Source organism: Oncorhynchus mykiss, chromosome 1 (genome assembly GCF_013265735.2).
Source record: "Oncorhynchus mykiss isolate Arlee chromosome 1, USDA_OmykA_1.1, whole genome shotgun sequence".
In the NCBI taxonomy this organism is placed as follows: Eukaryota; Metazoa; Chordata; class Actinopteri; order Salmoniformes; family Salmonidae; genus Oncorhynchus; species Oncorhynchus mykiss.
In genome coordinates, this window is record NC_048565.1 from 62,380,709 (window position 1) to 62,403,871 (window position 23,163).

General features: G+C 40.7%; 2 protein-coding genes across 3 annotated transcripts; one reads left to right on the forward strand and one right to left on the reverse strand.

Annotated features, from left to right (window-relative positions):
* The first annotated feature begins 2,981 nt into the window (after positions 1–2,981).
* Positions 2,982–9,300, forward strand: LOC110526511 (thioredoxin-dependent peroxide reductase, mitochondrial). 2 transcript variants are annotated; one of them, XM_036982113.1, is made up of 7 exons: positions 2,982–3,127; positions 5,232–5,343; positions 5,478–5,619; positions 5,826–5,961; positions 7,076–7,179; positions 8,708–8,891; positions 9,014–9,300. In XM_036982113.1, exons 1-7 carry the CDS (start codon positions 3,092–3,094, stop codon positions 9,065–9,067), a joined length of 768 nt encoding a protein of 255 aa, XP_036838008.1. In that variant the 5' UTR covers positions 2,982–3,091; the 3' UTR covers positions 9,068–9,300. The 2 variants fall into 2 exon arrangements, with proteins under 2 accessions (XP_036838008.1, XP_021463217.1); XM_021607542.2 differs by having other exon boundaries at positions 8,726–8,891.
* Positions 9,301–9,584: 284 nt separating this feature from the next.
* Positions 9,585–22,395, reverse strand: LOC110526503 (transmembrane 9 superfamily member 3). The gene is made up of 15 exons (XM_021607529.2): positions 21,980–22,395; positions 20,690–20,885; positions 20,356–20,478; positions 16,484–16,644; positions 16,191–16,268; positions 15,856–15,987; positions 15,514–15,680; positions 15,303–15,397; positions 14,855–14,985; positions 14,500–14,639; positions 14,255–14,323; positions 12,857–13,003; positions 12,491–12,574; positions 11,413–11,489; positions 9,585–11,228 (listed from the first exon to the last, which is right to left on the reverse strand). Exons 1-15 carry the CDS (start codon positions 22,070–22,072, stop codon positions 11,161–11,163), a joined length of 1,761 nt encoding a protein of 586 aa, XP_021463204.1. The 5' UTR covers positions 22,073–22,395; the 3' UTR covers positions 9,585–11,160.
* Positions 22,396–23,163: the final 768 nt, after the last annotated feature.

The following is a 23,163-nucleotide window of genomic DNA, read 5'->3' on the forward strand; positions in this document are numbered from 1 at the left end:
TGCCATTGGAACACAAGAGTGATGGTTGCTGATAATGGGCCTCTGTACGCCTATGTAGATATTCCATAAAAAAATCAGCCGTTTCCAGCTACAATAGTTATTTACAACATTAACAATGTCTACACTGTATTTCTGATCAATTTGATGTTATTTTAATGGAATAAAAAAAAGTAATTTTCTTTCAAAAACAAGGACATTTCTGAGTGACCCCAAACTTTTGAACGGTAGTGTACTTATAAACCCTTTTACACCAAGTACATTACAATGACAGAATTTGAAAGAAGCGGTTTAATTTAGTTTTTGCACTAGAGAATTATTTTCCCCTCATAGCAACAATAATATTTCTTCTGAGTTATCTGTTGGAATACATCTCTAGATTAACAGTAAAGGCCCTGATGGACCAAGACCCTTGCTGCTGGACCTCTCTAAAGACCCCTCTGAAGCCTCCACTATCAAGCAACTAGGGGGAGACCTCCCTGCCTGCCTCACAGTCCCAACCCAAAAACTGATGCAGCACTTTCTCCATGTACCAGGCCACACACACACACACACACACAACCTGATGACAGGAACATACACACGGACAGCTTAAGCTCTATGGCTGGCTGGCATAGGGAAGGAATTAGATGAAATTAGCATTAAAATAATGCTGTATAGAGGGCCTACAGTGCCAGACCATTTTCATAGGTTTACTTTACTCTGTAAACATGGCCTTACTTTGGAGAGTACATTAAGAGAGTACATTAAGAGTACTCCTTAAAGGCCCGCCGTCATCACATGATCACCCCATTCAAGTTGCCAAGCAGCTCCTCCTAAAAGGCTCTTCGCAAAAAGTGACATCACAACTTGCAAACAAATCAGTTAATTCAGATGAAATCTATAGAGGTCTTCACACAGCTAGATCCATTGAGCCACCTATGCTGCTACATCTTACCCGGACCACCTGTCAGCCATAGCTCTATTAAAAGATATTGTTGGCCTCTTTAAGCTCCTCTAACCTTCCCATCCCTGTGTTCATGGGGCTCTACCTGCCTCTAGGGGTGTGTATTATGTCTGGGCTGACACACACATCTTTTATTTCTTGTCAGGTGACAAGTGACACAAGATTCTGGATCAAAGGTGTTTTTGATCTGGTTATATTCTGAGTTTCTGTTTTAGCCATTTATCAGTTGACCATTGTTCTTGGTAACTTGCGTTTTATCCTGTTCACATTGCATCTTAACTCCTTAAAGCTGGAATTAGTGAGTCGTCTGCGACCCCCAGGAAGCACCTCTTTTGATATTTAATTTGTAACGAAACCCCACACTGACCTCTTTTTCTCACTTCTCTTTTCGGGTCGAGTTAATCCAGATCTGATACTAATGATGATGACGCTTGTTCAGTAGAACATTTCTTAAAAACGTTGTCCCTGCTACCAGACCTGTTTATCTACAACTAGCTAGCAGCTGACTACCCTGCTGTTTACATTCTACAGTAGCTCCCTCATGCCCAAGCGCTCTCTCATGCATCTTTGCGCTCTCCCACTCTCTCACAACCATACATAGTGTATATATAAACAACACAAGAAGCGGGGTGCGCCTGGGGTCATGGACGACTCACTGATTACCACTTTAAATATGCAATTGAGTTCATTTGTCCAGGGGTAGTTATGTGTTTTATATCCCAGTTGAAACTCCTCTGGAATATCGGTACCATAACCGCATCATTGCACGCCTCTTGTCTTATTTAAAGTGAAATGAAGTGAAGTGAAGTGAAGGCCTCAGAGTGAGTGAAGTCACCATTGAAACGCTATTAGTTTTACCACCGCTAACTAGCTAGCCATTTCACATCGGTTACAGCAGCAGTGTGGTCCCTAGGTGTGAGAATTGTGCAGAAGGGCACGAGACAAAGGAATGTGTAGAATTTTTGAAAGTAGTGGTATGTGTTAATTGTAGTGGTGCCCATGGGGTTGGGGATCAGAAATGTCCAGTGTGAGAGAGGCAGGTTGAGGTTTCCATGGTTAGAGTAGCGCAGAAGTTGTCAAATGCTGTGGCAGTGAAGAAAGATGGGTCAAGGGATCCCAATGGGAGTGGTGTGAGTAATAGATCTGTACCAGTACAGAGGGATACCTAGTCAGTTGTACAACTGAATGGCTTCAACTGAAATGTGTCTTCAACATTTAACCCAACCCCTCTGAATCAGAGTGGTGCGGGGGGCTGCCTTAATCAACATACACATCTTCAGCACCCAGGGAACAATGGGTTAACTGCCTTGCTCATGGCCAGAACAACATATTTTTTACCTTGTAGCTCAGGGATTCGATCCAGCAACATTTCAGTTACTAGGCCCAACGCCTAGTTCTAACCACTACACTATAGGCCAACAGGTGCTATATGCTTCACTAAGATTGTATTGTTTGCATTTTATAGCAATGATTATCAACTGTACTGCATGGATAGAATGTAAGTCGCAGAACATTTTGGTTGTGGTGGCAGCTGCATAGGTATTTGGGTGTAATAAACTTGACGTCATAAGAGTTACAGGGTGTGTTGAGTGGGGGTGTCCCGTCTTTTCAGGCTGTTGGCCTGAAATATAACTAAATAGATATAAATAGTGGAGTAGGGTAGTGGCTTTTTAGTGAGTGAAGGGTTAGATGGTAGTGTATTTGTGTATTATTTGTTGATTTAATTATTTTTAAAATATTTTTTTTAAAGCAAAATATAAGGGAATTGTATTCCAGTCTAGTAGGTGGCCATAATGCAACATTTATTGAATGCCAACCACCGTTAAACCCAATAAAAGAAGAAGAAGCTCACATGGCAGAGGTGTGTTTGCCATGTTCACGAGAGCCTGCGAGCTGAGCGCTGCGCAGATTGCCAAGCGTGATCAAGAAAATCAAGACATTTGCAGAAACTGGCAAACAAACCACAGCATACAAATAGTGTGCTGTGGTTTGATCTGCAATATGTTTATTTATATATTTATATTCAAAAAGCCAATTTTACAAGGGATTGCAAGTGTGTTTTACCTAGCTACATAAATTAAGTGCCATTACGCAGCCTACCTGCGCAAAAGATTTGTATGACGCCCTAAAATAACGTCATAATACAAGATGGCAGCCACCATTGGGAGACTACTAAAGACCTCTGTGAGTTCATTTAGGAATATATGTTTATGTTACCAGTAGTAGTGTGCTGCATTGAAATGCAAACGGTATAATGGCAATTTATCATTTCGTTGGGGCTATATAAATTGGCAATGCCAATTTTAAGAGGAGTTGCAATGAGTCTCATCTTAGATATTGACGGCTACGTCACTGTAACTGCGTGACCGTCTTCAGAACAAATCCCTCTGCTCAAAGGCTTAGCAGCTAATGCCAAATTAAGTAAAAAATCTAAATATACAGTTATTTGTTATACTAAGTGTCTAATGCTCTTCAGCACCAATAACAGTTGTCACGATGTGCAATGTGTCTCTTTTGCCCTCTTTAACGTCAGTGTTCATTTTGGCACTCTTTTAAAACAAATGTTATTTAGTCTAGTCTTAGTCGATTTGACCAATATATCATTAAGTCTTAGGGCCATTTTTGTCATTTGAATAATGATTTTAGTCTAGGTATTTTCAAAATCACAAACAGTGGGTCATTTTAGTCATCTGAATTCCCTTTAATATTTGTCACATTTTCACATCACATTCGTATTGCCTCATTAACCTATAGTAAACATACAGTGCCTTCAGAAAGTATTCACACCCCTTCACTTTTTCCACATTTTGTTGTGTGCCATTGTTGTGTGCCTGAATTTAAAATGGATTAAATACGCCATAATGTCAATTTATTTTACCAGGCAAGTCAGTTAAGAACAAATTCTTATTTTCAATGACGGCCTAGTGGGTTAACTGCCTTGTTCAGGGGCAGAACGACAGATTTGTACCTTGTCAGCTCAGGGGTTTGAACTTTCAACCTTCTGGTTACTAGTCCAACACTCTAACCACTAGGCTACTCTGTCAATGTGGAATTAGGTTTATTAAATTTGTACAAATGAATAAAAATGAATCTGAAATGTCTTAAGTCAATAAGTATTCAACCACTTTGTCATGGCAAGACTTAATAAGTTCGGGAGTAAACATTTGCTTAACAAGTCACATCATAATTTGCATGGACTCTGTGTGCAATAATAGTGTTTAACATGATGTGTAAATGACTGCCTAATCTCTGTACCCCACACATACAATTATCTGTAAGGTCCCTCAGCCGAGCAGTGAATTTTAAACACATATTCAACCACAAAGACAAGGGGGGTTTTCTATCCCTTTGAGCATGGCAAAGTTATATTGAACAAAAATATAAAATGCGACAATTTCAAAGATTTTACTGAGTTACAGTTAAAATAAAGAAATCAGTCAATTGAAATTAATTAATTAGGCCCTAATCTATGTATTTCACATGACTGAGAATACAGATATGCATGCATCTATTGGTTGCATCTTTAAAACATTTTTTAAAAAGTATGGGTGTGGCTCAAAAAAGCAGTCCGTATCTGGTGTGTCTACCATTTGCCTCATGCATAGCGACTTATTCCTTGCATAGCGTTGATCAGGCAGTTGATTGTGGAATGTTATCCACTCGTCCACACGATGCCATACACGTGGTCTGCGTGTCCGAAAACAATGTTGAAGGCGGCTTATGTTAGAGAGATTAACATGACATTTTCTGGCAACAGCTCTGGTGGACATTTCTCCAGTCCGCATGCCATCGCATGCTCCCTCAACTTGAGACATCTGTGGCATTGTGTTGTGTGACAAAACTGCACATTTTAGAGTGGCCCTTTATCTCTCAAGTGAGAGAGAAATATATACGTAGCCTTACTGTTGTTTTACTATTAAACTCAGTGCTGCTATTGTTTTTAATTTTGTAAAGAGACATGTGTTTCTTAACCAGGCAAAGGGTATCTAACTAGAAGGCTGGTGACTGGTTAGCTACGGGGAAACAAGAGTCACCTTATTACTAATTACAAAGAAGCTCTCAATCTCTCCAAAAGCTCATGTCCAGTCCATTTAGTAGTCCGATTTTAGTCACAGAGATAATTTAATCTCGTTTTAGTCAACTGAAATGAAAATCATTTTAGTTCAGTTATAGATTTTTTTTTTTCTGGGTTTATTTAGTCAGTCTCATCAATTGCCACATAAAAATACATGTTTGACGGATAAGTGAATCCATTTTTGTTGATGAAATGAACACTGCTCACATCAAGGTAATAGTTGCATCTGGAGGACTGAAAGCAGCTTTGCCACATGGAACTTCAGTGAGCAAGGCCTCAAGAATTCTCACCCATCCTGCACTGCAGAAGGCCTGTTTATCCACCAGTAGGTATTGACTGTAGACCTTCGGGACAGGGAATGAAGTTGATCAAAGTGAGCGATAGATGCACTTCTTGTCATTGTGATGTAAATATAGAATCAACGTTATTCATTATATCACAATATCTTTCTCCCAATAGGTCCTGCCAAGTGGGCTCCAGCTGTCACTCAACATGCACCACATTTTAAAGCTACAGCTGTCCACAATGGCGAGTTTAAGGAGATGGGCCTAGATGACTTTAAGGGCAAATACCTGGTTCTTTTCTTCTACCCACTCGATTTGTGAGTACCTCTATTCCTCTGGAAAGACACAAATGGATTGCTTTGATTAGCTGCATGTGGTGTACACAATCTGTGACTTTATTCATCTTCACAATTTAAGGAATGATTTAGCGGCCTATTCCCTTTGCACTACAGATACCTAAGCAATAGATTGTGGATGTGACATTCTATATATGTTTTTTAAACATTTCTTTGTCTCCTTACAGCACATTTGTTTGCCCGACAGAGATCATCTCGTTCAGTGACAAGGCCAGCGAGTTCCATGACATCAACTGTGAAGTGGTGGGCGTGTCAGTGGACTCTCACTTCGCCCACCTGGCATGGATAAACACCCCACGCAAGGTACAGTGGGTGTACATAGACTTACCAGTATTCTATATACATTCAGCCGCTAGTGAAAGTCAACACAACCCTTGCATAGTCTTCACATTTTTGCTTTGCTGCCTTAAAATTCAATCTAAAAAGGAATACGTTTGCACAACACTTAGGGCAACATTTATCCATTGTTTTTGTCAAATTTGCACAAGTTCTGTAAATTTGATTGGGAATCATTAATGCACAGCAATATTCAAACCTTGTCTCTGATTTTCAAGCAAATTGAAGTCAAATCGGAGACTGGACAACTCAGGAACACTCGACACCTCTTGTAAAGCCATTCTGGTGTGTCTTTGAACTTAAAGGTCCAATGCAGCTATTTCAATCTCAATATCAAGTCATTTCTTGTTAACAATTAAGTACTGTGATTGTTTTCAATTAAAATGATCAAAAATAAACCAAAAGAGCTTCTTAGCAAAGAGCAATTTCTCAAGCAAGAATTTTGCTAGGACTGTCTGGGTGGGGAGGGGGAAACTGAAAAATAGCTGTTGTTGGCAGAGAGGTTTGGAACTCTCTTGTCTATTAACAAATTTACTGCCGGAGGCAGGCCAAAACTCCATCCCACCAAAATAGGCTGAAATTGTACTATTAGACAGGCACTGTACCAATAGATCCTACTGCTCACCTACAAGGCCCTCCATAACTTTCTGACCTCCTCTACACGCACACTCCCTCCCACTGTCTCTGCTCCTCTGACTCTGGACTACATACCATCCCAAAGACAATACCATGGGGGACTGGGCATTCAGCTCCACTGCCCTCAAACTCTGAAACTCTGCCACTCATCACCACTTTCAAAACCAGCTTCAGAACCCACCTGTTCTGTCTGGCTTTCCCCTCAACTTAGCTTGCCCCCTTACTCAGCCCTAGCTTAAGCTAAGTAGCTTTTATTTCAATTTGAGTTGTTTTATCCCTATTTTTAGTTTTTTTTTACACTCTTTGCTCTACAGTGTCCTTGTTTTTGTTTTTTTAAAGGTGCTTTAAATCCCATATAGTATTATTATACAGACAGTGTTCCATAGACACAAACAGCAGTTGTGTGGCTACATGCTAATCATTTGTCATGGCGTCTTATTCTCAGGCTGGAGGTTTGGGTGAAATCCACATCCCCCTGCTGGCAGACCTCAACAAACAGGTGTCCAGAGACTATGGTGTACTTCTGGAGGGCCCTGGCATTGCACTGAGGTACAGTAACTATGGGTGCGTCCCAAACGGCACCCTGTTCCCAATATACAGTGCATTCGGAAAGCATTCTGACCCTGTCAATTTTTTCACATCTTGTTACGTTACACAGCCTTAATCTAAAATGGATTAAATAGCTTTTTTCCCCCCTCATCGATCTACGACACACAATACCCGATAATGACAAAGCAAAGACAGTTTTTTCAAAATTTTTGCAACTTTATTACAACAAAAGTATTCAGACCCTTTACTCAGTACTTAGTTGAAGCACCTTTGGCAGCGATTACAGACTCAAGTCTTCTTGGGTATGACGCTACAAGCTTTGCACACCTGTATTTGGGGATTTTCTCCCATTCTCTGCAGATCCTCAAGCTCTGTCAGGTTGAATGGGGAGCGTCGCTGCACAGCTATTTTCAGGTTTAACAGAGATGTTCTATCAGGTTCAAGTTCGGGCTACTCAAGGACATTCAGAGACTTGTCCCGAAGCCACTCCTGCTTTGCCTTGGCTGTGTGCTTAGGTTCGTTGACATGTTGAAAGGTGAACCTTCGCCCCAGTCTGATGTCCTGAGTGCCCTGGAGCTTGTTTAAATTAAGGATCTCTCTGTACTTTGCTCCATTCATCTTTCCCTCGATCCTGACTAGTCTTGCAGTCCCTGCTGCTGAAAAACATCCCCACAGCATGATGCCACCACCACACTTCACCGTAGGGATGGTGCCAGGTTTCCTCCAGACATGACACTTGGCATTCAGGCCAAATAATTCAATTTTGGTTTCATCAGACCAGAGAATCTTGTTTCTCATGGTCTGAGTCCTTTTAGGTGCCTTTTTGTCAAACTCCAAATGGGTTGTCATGTGCCTTCATCTGGCTGCAGAGATGGTTGTCCTTCTGGAAGGTTCTCCCATCTCCAGAGGAACTCTGTCAGAGTGACCATTGGGTTCTTGGTCACCTCCCTGACCAAGGCCCTTCTCCCCCGATTGCTCTAGGAAGTCTTGGTGGTTCTAAACTTATTCCATTTAAGAATGATGGAGGCCACTGTGTTCTTGGGGACCATATATAGACAGGTGTGCCTTTTCAAAATCATGTCCCATTAATTGAATTTACAACAGGTGGACTCCAATCAAGTTGTAGAAACATCTCAAGGATGATCAATGGAAACAGGATGCACCTGAACTCAATTTTGAAGTCTCATAGCAAAGGGTCTGAATACGTCTGTAAATAAGGTATTTCCCAAGCTGTTTAAAGGCAGTCAACTTAGTGTATGTAAACTTCTGGCCCACTGGAATTGTGATACAGTGAATAAGTGAAATAGTCTGTAAACAATTGTTGGAAAAATTACTTGTCATGCACAAAGTAGATGTCCTAACCAACATGAGAAATTTGTGGAGTGATTGAAAAAAAGTTTTAATAACCCCAACCTAAGTGTATGTAAATTTCCAACTTTAAATACATATTCAGACAAACTGCCTCGCGTAAATGAACATAGAATTTTAGACACTGTATATCATGGATTTCTAACCTGACATTAAGTAGTTGTCCATTGTTCATTAGGGGACTGTTTATCATTGATCCAAATGGGGTGGTGAAACACATGAGCGTCAACGACCTGCCAGTGGGCCGCTGTGTGGACGAGACCCTGCGTCTGGTGAGGGCCTTCCAGTTTGTGGAGACTCACGGTGAAGTGTGCCCTGCTAGCTGGACCCCTGACTCTCCTACGGTGAGGCCACTCCCCTTCACACCCCCTTTCACTACCCCACCAGGCCCTCAGACATCTGAAATAAATACAAACACCAAAAAATGTGTAGCAAAGTCTTGGTCTCATCAGTTCTTCTTTTTCAGATCAAGCCAACTCCCGAAGGTTCAAAGGAGTACTTTGAGAAGGTCAACGACTAGAGGACTTGCACTTCACAGCTTAATATTCAATAAAGTATCCACAACTGAAAAGAAAACACTGAATAGATATACCAAATATTTTCCATTAGGTTTAGATTAAAAAAAAGGTGCATTTGTGTTCAAAGCAATCAGAAAAAGACTTGTCAGAGTTGAAATATTTCATCCTGTTAGCTAGCTTCATGAACTTAATGTAATAAAGTTTCCCTTTCATCACATTGCTTGTATTGAGCCTACATGTTTGCATTATTTTAATGGTTCTAAAATTGAAGAGAGCATGTACATGAATATTGTAAAGAGAATGAGGTCTGACAGTGTCAAAATAAGGAAGGGGAAAAGCAGCCATCACACCAGTTTTATTCTACCAATTCAAAAGTGTGATCATACACAGATTGTATTTTCCCAAAACAGTGTCCAAAGAATATTGCTTCTGGTCTTGGATAGTTGAAAAAAAGAAAGGAATCAGTTACGAAATGTATAAGCCAGACAATGTAACCATTTACAAACCATGCCTGTATAACCCCTGTACATAAAGATGTTTATTTTGTTCATTTTTTACAGCAAGTTAATATGCAGGTTTAAAATGTCTTTAGACATATAGTACACAACATGAGGTGCCAAAAAATCAACTTCAGTATTGGAAATGAGAAAGGTATTGCCACTTCTCATACATTTAAGGTACATACTGTATTTTACAGCAACAACGAAAAGGTTTTAAAACACTGCAGCACTGTATGTAGCTATGAACACATCTAGTTAAGTGTACATAAATGTCACTTCGGTGGAAACTAGCACAATTGCCTCATTTCATCTGACATTCACAATGTTTCAGGTTATGAAAACCAAAGATAAAACGTGAGGGACATGGCTGACCAAAGAATGGAGAGCCGTTTAAAGCATACATCTAACCAAATAAACAGTCCGTTTTCTGTCATCTCACTCTTTGGCAAGCAGCCAGCACACACTTCTTTGAATTTGAGACTGCTACATGAGATGTCCACAACCAGGGAAAGTGAAGGAAATGTAGATAACGAATGGCCAAACAAAATGGAATTTGATAAGCATATGTTTCGATGGAAACTTCATGCAATTTCAGGCAAGATAACAGCGCCACCCCATCCCAAGCACCAAAACAGAAAAAAAAACAATATATATTTTTGTTTATAACCGAATGATTTAAAAAAAGCCCCCAAAAAAACCCTGTAGTAAATCTGTACAACCAAAATACATTTGAGATCTACATCTAAAGTTACATTATTAAGGTTATATACACTTTTCCCCCTATCCATATATTATCTTTACAAGTAGACTTCATTCAAACCCAAACATTAAGAAAACATAAGCGGGAAATTGAATCACATCAAACATCCATTTAAAACAATCTGTCATTTATACTGTACTTCAAAACCAACAGTTATTCACTTGTTCCTTTCGCAAAATGTTTTTTTTTTTTTTTTCATCTGTACAGCAAACTTCAGCAGATCTAAAATATTTATCTTGGTTGGTTGGTTGATTTTAAACTACTGTATTTGGAAATTAGATAGAACCATTCCCATATTTTGACTAACTCTGATAAGTTAGTATAACATCCAGTATATGTTAAGTGTCTAGTGTAGCTAGTAAAAATGAATGTGGAAGTCAGAATATAATAATAAGGGAATTCTGAGTGACAATAATACAAAATAGAATCAAGTCAGAGCATGGACGCAAACCCAACTCTCCAATATTCTAATACAATAGAACAAAGGCTTTCAATATGGCCTCTTCACTGAAGAGAGCTAGACTATTCCATAATAAAGATCTTTATGTTCTCTGGTGGTGGGTGGGACTGGATTGGAAAAGGGGAAGCCATGTTACGTTTTGAACAGCATCTGCTTCAGAACGTTGGTTGAATGCAATTGATAAAAACAGAACCGGTTAGGATTTTCTTTTTCCGCAGTTTTGCTCTTGTACAATCTTTGTTTTGCAACATTCAAATTCATTCAGAAAAAGAACTACATTTGTACAAAGTGAGATACCGCGAAAAAAAAAGAAAAGAAAAAAAGTATGTTGGGGAAAGCGTCAGCTTATCTGTGGATCCCTTGCTTGCATCTGTCCTAGTCAATTTTCACATTTGTGTAGATCTTCCTCACGAAGGCACTTGTTCCCACATACCCAACAGCTCCTACAAAAATATATTGTTGTAATGTGTCATTGCATCAATAACCATGTATGTTTGCCACTGTCTGAGCTACATTTAAAAGATTGTGTTTACGGAATAACCTCCAAAGCCTAAACTGTAATATCATACGAATTCCAATACTTGGATCAAACAAATCAGATGCTGTGAAGGGTGAAGTGGAACTCACCACACATAATTCCCAGAGAAGAACTAAACACTGCCATGTAGCCAAAGTAAAAGGACGTCTGGAACAGACCATACATCCTGAAACAGATGGGACAAAACAATTGTCAGCGGAGGTAATACACAGGAAGACACTGCTGAAACATCTTTCATACACATACAGTACTGTATGTAGGGATGGGAATTTTGAAAATAATAAATGTCTATGTTGAGGCACTTTCATGAAAATATTGGAGTACTCGCACGTTAGTGTGAAATGAGGCTGAGAGCAAAAGGTTTGCTGCATACTATCCAATTACACATAAACTGAAAACAAAACTTAAAATAGGGTCCAAATGCAGCCGTTTTGAGCTCAATATCAAATCATTTCAGGGTAACAAGTATCTTATTGTAATTGTTTTCAATAAAAGGAAACAAAGATTCTTAGCAAAGAGTAATTTCTCAAGCAAAAATTGATAGGTACCACTCCCAGACAAATTTTCACAATTTCACAGTATTATTCCAACCTCAGATGGGTTAGCTGACAAAGTCACGAAAACTATTCACACGCGTCACACGCTTCAATGGGGCAGTGAAGTCTGTGAGAAGTTGTGATTCTGGATGGCCAGATAACTACCAACAATGACAAGAAACTGCCATGTGGGGAATCGTAAGTGACTTGTTTTTAGCTAGTTTCATCTAGTTTTTGATACCATGTCTTGTTTGCAGGTGTTTTGACTGATTTCATGTAAATGCTAATATGGCTAAAATTAGCTAGCTAGCTAACCAAACAACTAACAATGTATTTGAAAGACAAAAAGTGCTCATTGTGCAAATATACTTATGATTTCAATAAAAATGTTCACTGCACCTGAAATAGTCCAAACAAACACATCTTATGAGTGAAATTCTGTCAGTGATTATACATTTCACCTGTTGAACGGTTTCATTTGTACATTGAGTATTTGAATTGAGTACTAGCGCCCATCCCTCTGACAGAATGCTTTAGGGCAACACAGTCTTGTTTTCTACAGTCAACAGATTATTTATTTCAGCTGTGTACAATATGCATTTTATATAATAAAAATAATATTGGAACTCACTTTGTTTTGAAGAAATAGTAGTAAAAGGAGTACATGTAAACATAAACTGCAGTGGATGCAGCAGAGAGAAAGCTTGTCCATTGCCTGAGAGGAGAAAAAAACATGGAGAACGTAAATTAAAAAGCACAAATACCATAGCCAGCCTGAGGATGGTGTGTTTCAGGATTTTCCTGAACACAATATACTGTATTCAGCTGTGTTATAGTTCTTAAGCTAGACATGCAATTATACTTATGCCTAATCACACCAAGTGGTGTATAAGGCCCACACACACACACAAGGTCCCTCCATTTAATTAATGGAATTAATCCATTTAATGAATTAATGATTCATGTAATTAATTACTACAGATGGTCTTTAACTCACCATCTGTAGTCCTCAGCATTGAGGAGGAAGTAAGTGCAGACAATTGTGACACACACGGTGACAATGCAGAGGATAACCAGGACCAGCATCATGAACCCATATACGTAGTAGATCTTATAGGCCCAAAATGAAGTGAAGATGAAGTACCTGGAAAATAAGAAGCAAACAATGCATTTCCACTTCCAGCCATGCACAGGTTTTATATGGTGAATTAACGATTTGCCAAAACAAAGGACACCACCATAAAGTGTCTAAATAGGGATGTTGGGCCACCAAAACAGCTTCAACGTGCCTAAACATAGACTCTACAAGTGTCTGGAACTCTATTGGAGGGATGTGCCACGATTCTTATACAAAAAAAATATATAAATTGGGTGTTTTGTTAATTGTGGTGGAAAGTTCATAGTCAGACGCCGCTCCAGAATCTCCCATAAGTGTTCAATTGGGTTGAGATCTGGTGACCGAGACAGCCATGGCATATGGCAGGGTTCACCAACTGGCGTCCGCGGGCGATTTTATTTGGCTCCCCGAAGTTCTTCGCAAAAATATTGTTGGACATAAAAGACTGAAAAAATTAAATCAAATCGGCTCCAGGTGATTTTAATTTAGGAAATCTGTTCCAAAATATTCCCACGCATAATACAGATATATATGTGACCATCTACAAAACGTAAGCAAGGTGTGAAATGATTATGTTTTAGTCAAATATTCTAGTTCTAATAATCTAGTTGATCCCTAGCATATGGTTTACATCACATGTCAAACTCATTCCATGGAGGGGCGAGAGAGTGCAGGTTTTTGTTTTACTTGATTGATTGATTAATTAAAAGGTTGATGATTAATTAGGAACTCCCCTCTTCTGGTTGTCTAGGGCTTAATTGAAAGGAAAAAACAAAAACCAGCAGAATCTAGACCCTCCGTGTAATGAGTTTGAAACCCCTGATTTACATTGTTTTCAGGCACATCAAATTATTCAGTGGCTACTCGTGCCCTGTGGATGGGGGCATTGTCATCCTGGAAAGAGATCACTTCCATCATAATATAAATGCTTCTGTGTATTTATTGGCATTTACCTTGCCCTCTAAGGCAGGGTTTCCTAACACTCTCCTCGTGCCCACCCCAGATGTTTCATATTTTTGTTTTAACCCTAAAGTGGCACACCTGATTCAATTAGCCACCTAATCATCAAGCATTTGACTATTTGAATCAGGTGTGCTAGTTTAGGGTTAAAACAAAGGTGTGAAATGTCTGGGGGAGGGGGGCTATGAAAGGGTTGGGAAATGCACCCCACAACATAAGAGCTGCCAGAACCCTAATTTACTCAAGTATTTCCTTTATTTTGGTAGTTACCTGTATCTAGTTTATAGTATAGTGAGGTTAAAGTGAGGCGGGACTTACATTTCAATGAAAATAGAACCAAATGGAAGGATTCCTCCCAGACAGACAATGACAGCTGGCTCCATGAACCTGTAAAATGTGATCAGTCTACAATCAGAGACATACAAGGAGCAAACACAGTCCATATCAGCACTTGGGCCCGAATAAACAAACACTTGGGCCTCCAATAAATATGAAAAAAAATGTCACACATACATGGCTATTATTAAGTAATGCTGTACAACAAAGATCAGAGTCATAGATACCATTTCTTCTCAGGGATTGGCCGTGGCACTGCATTGACTCGACAAGGGAAGTTGGGCTGGCCAGAGAGGTTTCTTCCCAGAATGGTTCCCACAAGGTTGAGTGGCAGGATAACAAACAAACAAATACAGCAAACAGCCACCTGAAAACAAAATGCAATAGTAGAATCCATGAGAAATGTTTCATAGTGAGAGCAAACAATATTTCCAAAAAGAAACCTTTTGGTTCATTTGATTTACACACCAATAGGAAGACGGAATAAATCGGCATGCCAATTTCTATGAGAGAAAAATGTGCTCGTTGTTTAGGCAGGTGTTGGCTAAGCGGAGGGAGTGGGCGTCGACACTCTAAACTCACCATGGTGCCAAAGGGGATGGCTCGGGAGGCATGGTAGTACATGGCGATGAAGTTGATGAAGAAGGCTGTCCCACACACCATGGCAGGGATCAGGAAGGCCCCGATAAACATCTGTTTAATCCACCGTCTACCTATAGGATCAAATATCATCAGTTATCATAAGGGTGCACATTATGGGTGAATTGCAATAATCCACCATGTGTTATTTACACAATCACACTAACAATGTAGCCTAATTTGTCAATACCCATGTCAATAGGTTTCAAACAGTATTCTACACCAGGTATCACAAACAATGGTTTGACAACCCAAGCTACATGTTCAGGTTAAGAAAATGTCATAGGTGACAATGTTCTGCTCGGCAAAACTGCCCTTGCAGAGTGCAGTAATAATGGAATTGTGCTGTGTAGGAACTGAGTTTCTATTTTTAAGAAAAGCCCTTACATACCTCCTTGTTTTGCATACAAACTTCCGCCAAAATAGCCATTGACGGGAGAGGTGGCAGCATATACAAAGATGGCTGTGCTCAGCATAGATCCTCTCCTGTAGAGACAAATGCGAAGCCGCAGTGTGCGTACACACACACACACACACACGTTAGACAGCAGTGAAGAAACACACTATTAGGTTGCTATCTGCAGGTGGCGCCCATCACTTACTCAGTGTACAGATCCTCAATCATGGCCACGATGATGACGATGAAAGAGACCGAGAAGATCTGGCATCCAGAGCCAATAAGGGAGGAGAAGATCATGGGGTGGCTTGACGGCCGGAACACGTCTCCATGGACCTGCTTCCATCCATATTCATCCCCCAGGTCCCTGTCCTGCAGCAGGGAGAAGCAGGAAAGGGCCAGGGGTACATTAAAGACAAAAAGGACATGCAGCTAGCCAAAATTCGACGAAGCACTGGAGCCTAAACTATCACAGCAAAAAAATGTAAGTGCATGTTGTTCAATGTAAGATTCTGTCATTAATGCTACCGAGGCCATGAAACGTTACCATGTCATCCATTTCCTCCTCTTTGCTGTATCTAGCATAGTCTTTTCTTAGCGTTCTCATCAGGATCATGGACACCAGGCCAACCAAGAAGATAACCATCATGAAGGAGTTGAAGATGGAAAACCAGTGAATCTAAAGAAGAGAAAATAGATTTGTTTCATTACCACACCACAGGGAATATCAAAAATGCACACACAGAACCCATCCCTAGATTCTTCCGCTTGATTATAGAACAATGGCATCCTTGAGAATTGGTCAAACAGGCTGGCCACTTTTCCTGTATTGTGCAGTTCAGTGCAAGATTGCATTATTTTTTCGGAGAAAAAGAAACTTACTCTATGCTGGAAAAAAGATGGATCAAGATACTTGTCAAATCTGTCTTCAAACTTCACATCTGACTTCTTCCACTTTACCTGTGGTAAAAAAAAAAGATGTTTTACTCAATTGTTCCTTTGGCGAACGAGCCACGTATGGATGACGGCGACGTGGGTGACCTTACTTTATGTAAAACAATATAAAGCTCTGTGTGGGAAATGTCATCACACTTCAAATACGTATTCAAGCCTGTGTATAATAGAAAAATCCAGTCCCATTTCCCCATCTCTGACAAGAAAATGCAAATACTTACAGAGTACGACATTGCAATTCTTGTGTTGGGCACAAGCTTGACTTTGCCTTCACTTGTCAGGTTGACATCGACAATACGGTTGCCATTGAAGCCGATCTCCAATTTCTTGTAAGTCCACAGATAATGATCCTCTCCATTTTCATCTGCCTCGCCGACAATTCCTAGAAAATAGAGAGAGGTGTGGGATGAGTGCACTACTACCAGAAATGCACTGGCAACTTGGCAAGTCTGGTGTGGAACACAGTAAGCAGATCCAGGGCTTAAAGTCTATATTTATTCATACTCAGAATAGTATTCCGTATGGGTATGAAAACTTGGGCCATCTGCCCCCACCTCCTGTGCATACATATATTTGTACATACATACAGTGCTTTGCAAAAGTATTCAGACTCCTTGGGTTTGTTCAACATTTATTGCCTTACAAAGTGGGATTAAAATGGATTTCATTGTCATTTGTATCACCAATCGACACAAAACTGTCAAATTAGAAGAAAAAATATTTTTATTTTTTAATTATGTAAGTTAAATAAAGTAGTGAGCCCATTTGTTTAAGGAAGCCTAAATTCAAGAGTCAAATTTGGCTTAACAAATCACATTTTAAGGTACATGGACTCACTGTGAAATAATAGGGGTTGACATGATTTTTGAATGACCCTTCCTCGGTCCCCCTAACAAATCAAATTATTGGTCACATACACATGGCTAGCAGTGTAGCGAAATGCTTATGCTTCTAGATCCGACAGTGCAGCAGTATCTAACAGGTAATATCTAACAGATTCCACAACAAAACCTAATACACACAATATAGTAAAGGAATTGGATAAGAATATATAAGTATAAAATATATGGATGAGCAGTGAGAGCGTGGATTATGTATGAAACCACCCAGACACATGAAAGATAGTCATCCTTCTGAACTGAGCAGCAGGACAGGAATGAAACTGCTCAGTGATGTTTAAAATCACCAATGTCCTCATAACAACTACAGAGTTAAATGGCTGTGACGGGATAGAGCCGAGGACGGATCAACAACATTGTAGTGACTCCACAATAATGAACTAAATGAGAGTGAAAAGAAATATACAAAATAAAAAAATAATATTCCAAAACATGTATGCAACAAGGCACTAAAGTAATACTGCAAAAAGGAATACACCTTTTGGCCTAAATGCAGTCTTATGTTTGGGGAAAATCCAACACGCCACTAACTCCCACCTTATTTTCAAGCATAGTGGTGGCTGCATCATGGTATGGGAATGAAGAAGGCATGACAATGCCTCTTGGGAGGTGGAAAAGCTTTAGCATGGGCCCTCAGATCCTCAAAAGGTTATACAGCTGCACCATTGAGAGCATCTTGCCTGGCTGCATCACAACTTGGTATGGCAACCGCTTGACATCCAACCCCAAGGCGCTAGAGGGTACAGTAAGTCTGGTGAGTATGCAGGCCATGAAAGAACTGGGACATTTTCAGCTTCCAGGAATTGTGCACAGATCCTTGTAACATGGGGTTGTGCATTATCATTCCGAAACATGAGGTGATGGTGGCGGATGAATGGCATGACAATGGGACTCAGGATCTCGTCATGGTATCTCTGTGCATTCAAATTGCCATCGATAAAATGCAATCTTGTTCATTGTCCGTAGCTTATGCCTGCCCATACCATAATCTCATCGCCACAATGGGGCACTGTTCACAACGTTGACATCAGCCAACTGTTTAACTTTTTTAAGTGTTTAACTTTTCTATTATTTCTCACTGCATTGTTGGGAAGGGCCCGTAAGAAAGCATTTCACTGTTAGTCTACACTGGTTGTTTTTAAGTAGCATGTGACAAATAACATTTGATTTGGATGCCTGACATTGGCAAATACTGGAGAGTTTCAGAATAAAAAGTAAATACGATGAAGCACAGGCTAAATCCTTGAGGAAGACCTGCTTTACGCCAGGGACTGGGTGAAGAATTCATCTTTCAGCAGGACAATAACCTACAACACAAGGCCAAATCTACACCGGCTCTGCTTATAAAGAAGACGGTGAATGTTCCTGAGTGGCCATGTTACCGTTTTGACTTAAATCTGCTTAACAATCCATGGCAAGACTTACTGCCATCTAGCCATGATCCCCAACATCTTGACAGAGCTTGAAGTATTTTGAAAAGAAAAATAACATTCCGGAGTGTTGTGTGTAGATGAAAATTGTTTAAAAAAAATGACAAATCATTCTCATTTTGTAACACAAAAATGAAGAAATACAAGGAGTCTGAATACCTTTGCAAGGCACGGTATATAAATGGCAGCTGTTTAGCCAATGTATACTACAGGACCAAAAGTATGTGGACACCTGCTCGTTGAACAGCTCATTCCAAAATCATGGGCGTTAATATAGAGTTGGTACCGCCTTTGCTACTATAACAGCCTCCACTCTTCTGGGAAGGCTTTCAACTCGGAACGTCGCTGCAGGGACTTGCTTCCATTCAGCCACAAGAACATTAGTGAGGTCGGGCACTGATGTTGGGCGAAATTGCCTGGCTCACAATTGGCATTTCAATTCATCCCAAAGGTGTTCGATGGGGTTGAGGTCAGGGCTCCGTGCAGGCCAGTCACGTTCTTACACACTGGGGCCTCCTGAGTGGCGCGCAGTGGTCTAAGGCACTACATCGCAGATCTGAAGTGAGCAGTGTTAAAAAGCAGCGAGGCTTGGCAAGTCAAGGACTCTCGACCTTTGCCTCTCCGGGGTCTGTTGGGGAGTTGCAGCAAAGAAACAAGACCATAAGTACCAATTGGATATCACAAAATTGGGGGGAAAAGGGTGTAAAAAATGTATAAATAAAAAAAGTTATTCCACACCAATCTCGATAAACCTCAAACCCAGAGTTGTCCGTCGGACTGCCATATGGTGAAGCGTGATTCATCACTCTAGAGAACACGTCCAATGACAGCAAGCTTTTACACCAATCCAGGTGACGCTTGGCATTGTGCATGGTGATCTTATGCTTGTGTGCCGCTGCTCAGCCATGGAAAGCCATTTCTTGAGGCTCCCAACGAACAGTTATTGCACTGACGTTGCTTCCAGAGGCAGTTTAGTAGTGAGTGTTGCAAATGAGGACAGACAAAAACTATTTTTGGGCCTACCACTTTGCGGCTGAGACGTTTCTACTTCACAATAATAGCACTTACAGTTGACCAGGGAAGCTCTAGCAGGGCAGACATTTGACCAATTGACTTTTTGGAAAGGTGGCATCCTATAACGGTGCCATGTTGAATGTCACAGAGCTCTTCAGTAAGGCCATTCTACTGACAATGTCTGTCTGTGGAGTTTGCATGGCGGTGTACTAAATTTTATACACCTGTCAGCAACGGGCGAGGCTGAAATAGCAGAATCCACCAATTTGAAGTGTATCTATTTATGATGGTTTCCCTTTAGAAACAGGTCATTGACCATGATTGATGTCTTGGTTACCTGTACCAAGTTGAAAACATAATAAATCTGTAGTAAGGCTAGGCTGATTCACATTACAACTATAGGCCCAATGAAAAGATCTGCTGTGAACTCAAATACAATGAAGTTCAGGAAAATGTGGTTTGTAGGCACCATTCAATGTAAAAGACCTCTATGTTTAAGACCTTCCTCATTACAGAACTGGGCCCATCTCAGCCATGGTGAACTAGGCTTTTCCATACATAACCTTATGTAATGTTCAAACTACTTTCTATAACAACCAGTGTGAGAGGCAACAGATAAGCCCAGAAAAGTAGAATGTTCAGAATGAACTTTGGATGCTTTCTTTTCAACTGCCTCTGGAGCATGACTTTGAATCCTCGTAACTAAATTACAGGACAAGTCACAACAGGCTGTGTAGCAAGATCACTCACCCCAGATGGGTAAGTCATCAATGTACATTTGGTACCAATAGTGATTCTTAATGGCATATACAAAGGCATCCCGTTTGGCTTTGTCCAGCTCGATTTCACAGTACGTTGTTTGCATGACCTCATCTGTGAGAACAAAACAACATAAAGTGTTGGTATTAGTATGGCATAACACACTACAAGAAGATATGCAAGTGTAGGCTGCTTTTGGATCTAACCTCATGCTAGGAAAGATTATATTGACTACTCCAAATCAAACAATGCTGATCAAATAGTGACTAATAATATAACTCTTTATTAAAGGCACAGCTGCCTGTGGGTGTAGCTTTTTGGATACCTTTGAACTTGATGTCTAGGCCACTGAACTCCAGCTCGACTCCCTGCAGAGCCTCTCCTAGCGTTTCATGGTAGTGGCTAATAGTCTTTTTGGTGCCCACACAGAAGGGCAGGGAGAAGTATTTGTATGTTTCTTGTCTGTTGTGGTAAGGCCCCACCGTATTCATCCATAACACCACCTCTTCTTTATCTGTGTACTACAAAGGGGAAGAAAGACATTACACATTTCAAACATGCTATACTTGTTTTGCTTGTCGTCTGATGGCACCATTCTGTATTCTATTCAGCCAACATGCTAGTCAAAAATACACAAAGTTAATATTTAAATGACCCATGTCAAAAACCAATGAACGAACACATGACATACAAGCATGAGTCAACAGCAACGAAATGCATACAGGTCTTTTCAACCTGAGTGACAGCTATCAAGTTCAAGCTCTGTCATTAGTCGTTTTCATCTTGACAGTTATGGGCAGAACACAATGCAGATACAACAACGTGCTTTATCAATGCAAAAACTCTCCTGATCACATTTACACTGACAACATGGCATTGGTAACTAAGGATGTCTGCATGCAGCTAGCTGGTTGGTTGTGTAGTTAGTTAACGTTACCTAGCCAGATTTTCCTTCAGCACTAAGTGCGGATACAAACGTAATAGCTGGCTACGGTACTACAGGTTGAAGCATGATCAAACCACACATCAAGACGTGCAAAATAATGTTATTCCCAATTGTACCAGAAAACACGGAAAGCGATTTTGTCTTGACCATTGGATGTCCTACATAGAATGACAGGCCTGAATAACCGGATATGGAGTCTTCGCACTGACATACTAGCTAGTTGGCTAGGGCATCTTCCTAGCAGATATTTTGGAATATTTAGCTAACTAGCAAGTCAAGCAACTAAATAACCAAATCCTATGGATGACTGGTTAAGCAAATGATTGCCCCCAATCAGATGTAGCTAGGCCTACTACTATGCACGGATGTCACTGGCTGGCTAACTACTGCTTGCTAGCTTCTTTGCTAGCTAGCTTCTTTGCTAGCAAACGTTAGCTAGCTAATGCTACGTGGTCCCCCACGTTAACTTGTTCGCGAACGTTAGTTCTTGTATTAATTATTTATCAACCTTTAAAGTGTTTCACCTAAAATATTAACTACATACATTATTCCTCTTATCGCACATATAAGCTAATCGGTTTACTAATATAGCTAACGAGCCAGAATGTGCATTAATTTCACCACCACACACACGGCTTTCCATTTTCAATCGGCCTCAAATTATCTTACCGTGTGTTCGTGTTCATCTGCCTCGATCGGCATTAATAACTCGGCAAACGAAAAAAAGGCCACAACTGCAATCTTCCACCTGGAAGACCCCATCCTTTTCTAGGGAAAAGTTTACAGATTTGGGATGTTAGCTTTCTTAGGGCTATCCCACCTTCTTCCTGGTTGTATGACAGTGGCAGTTTTTTAGGATGCTCTTCAGACGCATATGGCGTAAATTGCCTCACGAGCTCACATCGTATTCGCATGTGATTGACGCGTACATGTCACATGGCTTGTACTCGCCAATCAATGTCGAAGGCGATGAAGAAACGTTGAATAATGTAACTCCGGCTGTTGGCTTACACATTCCGCCACTTTCAGCCACGTCATCCGACTGCGAGAACCAGAATTGCCTCACCTTTGTGTGCATATAACCTGAAACCTGGCCCACTCAAGTGTGCAACTGCAGACCATAATTCGGGGCGTTCCTGCAGGTGGCCATCCCTGAATCTGCAGGAACGCCCTCCTCCCCTTTCATGAACCCCCCCAGGCAGAAACCCCCTTATGAATGTGGGTCAAAAGGGAAATAAAAGTATTATCTGAGTTTTTTCACTCCCGCCTGGCAGGTCAGTATTTAACAGAACTGCGAGAGAACAGTGCCCGACAGGTGGGGCGAAGGACTGTATACCGGTCACCCCCTGCCTCCCGCTAGTACATCAGGTGGGAGGCTGGAGCGACACAGTGTGCTAACTAGCTATAGTTATACACATTTTTGCTACTGGTGTGTAATAGCTATTGGTAGCTACTGTTGTCGTCTCGCCTCTTCTTCTGTGAGGTTAATCGGCAGTTGGCATCCAATGTTATGGTGCATTACCGCCATCTGCTGTACTGGAGCCCCCCTGCCTCCCGCCTATGTACTGGAGTCATAGCTTAAAAAATGGACCAATAGAAGTATAAAGAGAGGTTCATGCAGATGCAGGAATGCCCACATGCAGGAACTCCCAAAATGGCGGGCTGCAGTTGCACCCTTCTTGGCCCACTTCTCATGTATGATTATTATTGCAGCGTTGGAACTAGAAAACTCAGCAATTTTCGACAGTTTCCTAGTTCCGACTAGTACTTGAACGCGGCATACACTGGTGATATCTAACTAATTTAACAGATTTGTCATCATCATCATATCTGCTTGGAATACTAGGTACATC

What these genes read in the sequence shown, in the direction of transcription:
- LOC110526511 (XM_036982113.1), top strand. Translation starts at nt 3,092, where the DNA reads ATGGCAGCCACCATTGGGAGACTACTAAAGACCTCT. An exon ending in GAAGGCCTGTTTATCCACCA is followed by an intron (nt 5,344 to 5,477) that starts GTAGGTATTGAC and finishes TTCTCCCAATAG; the next exon opens with GTCCTGCCAAGTGGGCTCCA. An exon ending in GGATAAACACCCCACGCAAG is followed by an intron (nt 5,962 to 7,075) that starts GTACAGTGGGTG and finishes TCTTATTCTCAG; the next exon opens with GCTGGAGGTTTGGGTGAAAT.
- LOC110526503 (XM_021607529.2), bottom strand. Translation starts at nt 22,072, where the DNA reads ATGGGGTCTTCCAGGTGGAAGATTGCAGTTGTGGCCTTTTTTTCGTTT. An exon ending in TGATGACTTACCCATCTGGG is followed by an intron (nt 16,645 to 20,355) that starts GTGAGTGATCTT and finishes TCTATTTTCTAG; the next exon opens with GAATTGTCGGCGAGGCAGAT. An exon ending in CCAATCCCTGAGAAGAAATG is followed by an intron (nt 14,324 to 14,499) that starts GTATCTATGACT and finishes CACATTTTACAG; the next exon opens with GTTCATGGAGCCAGCTGTCA.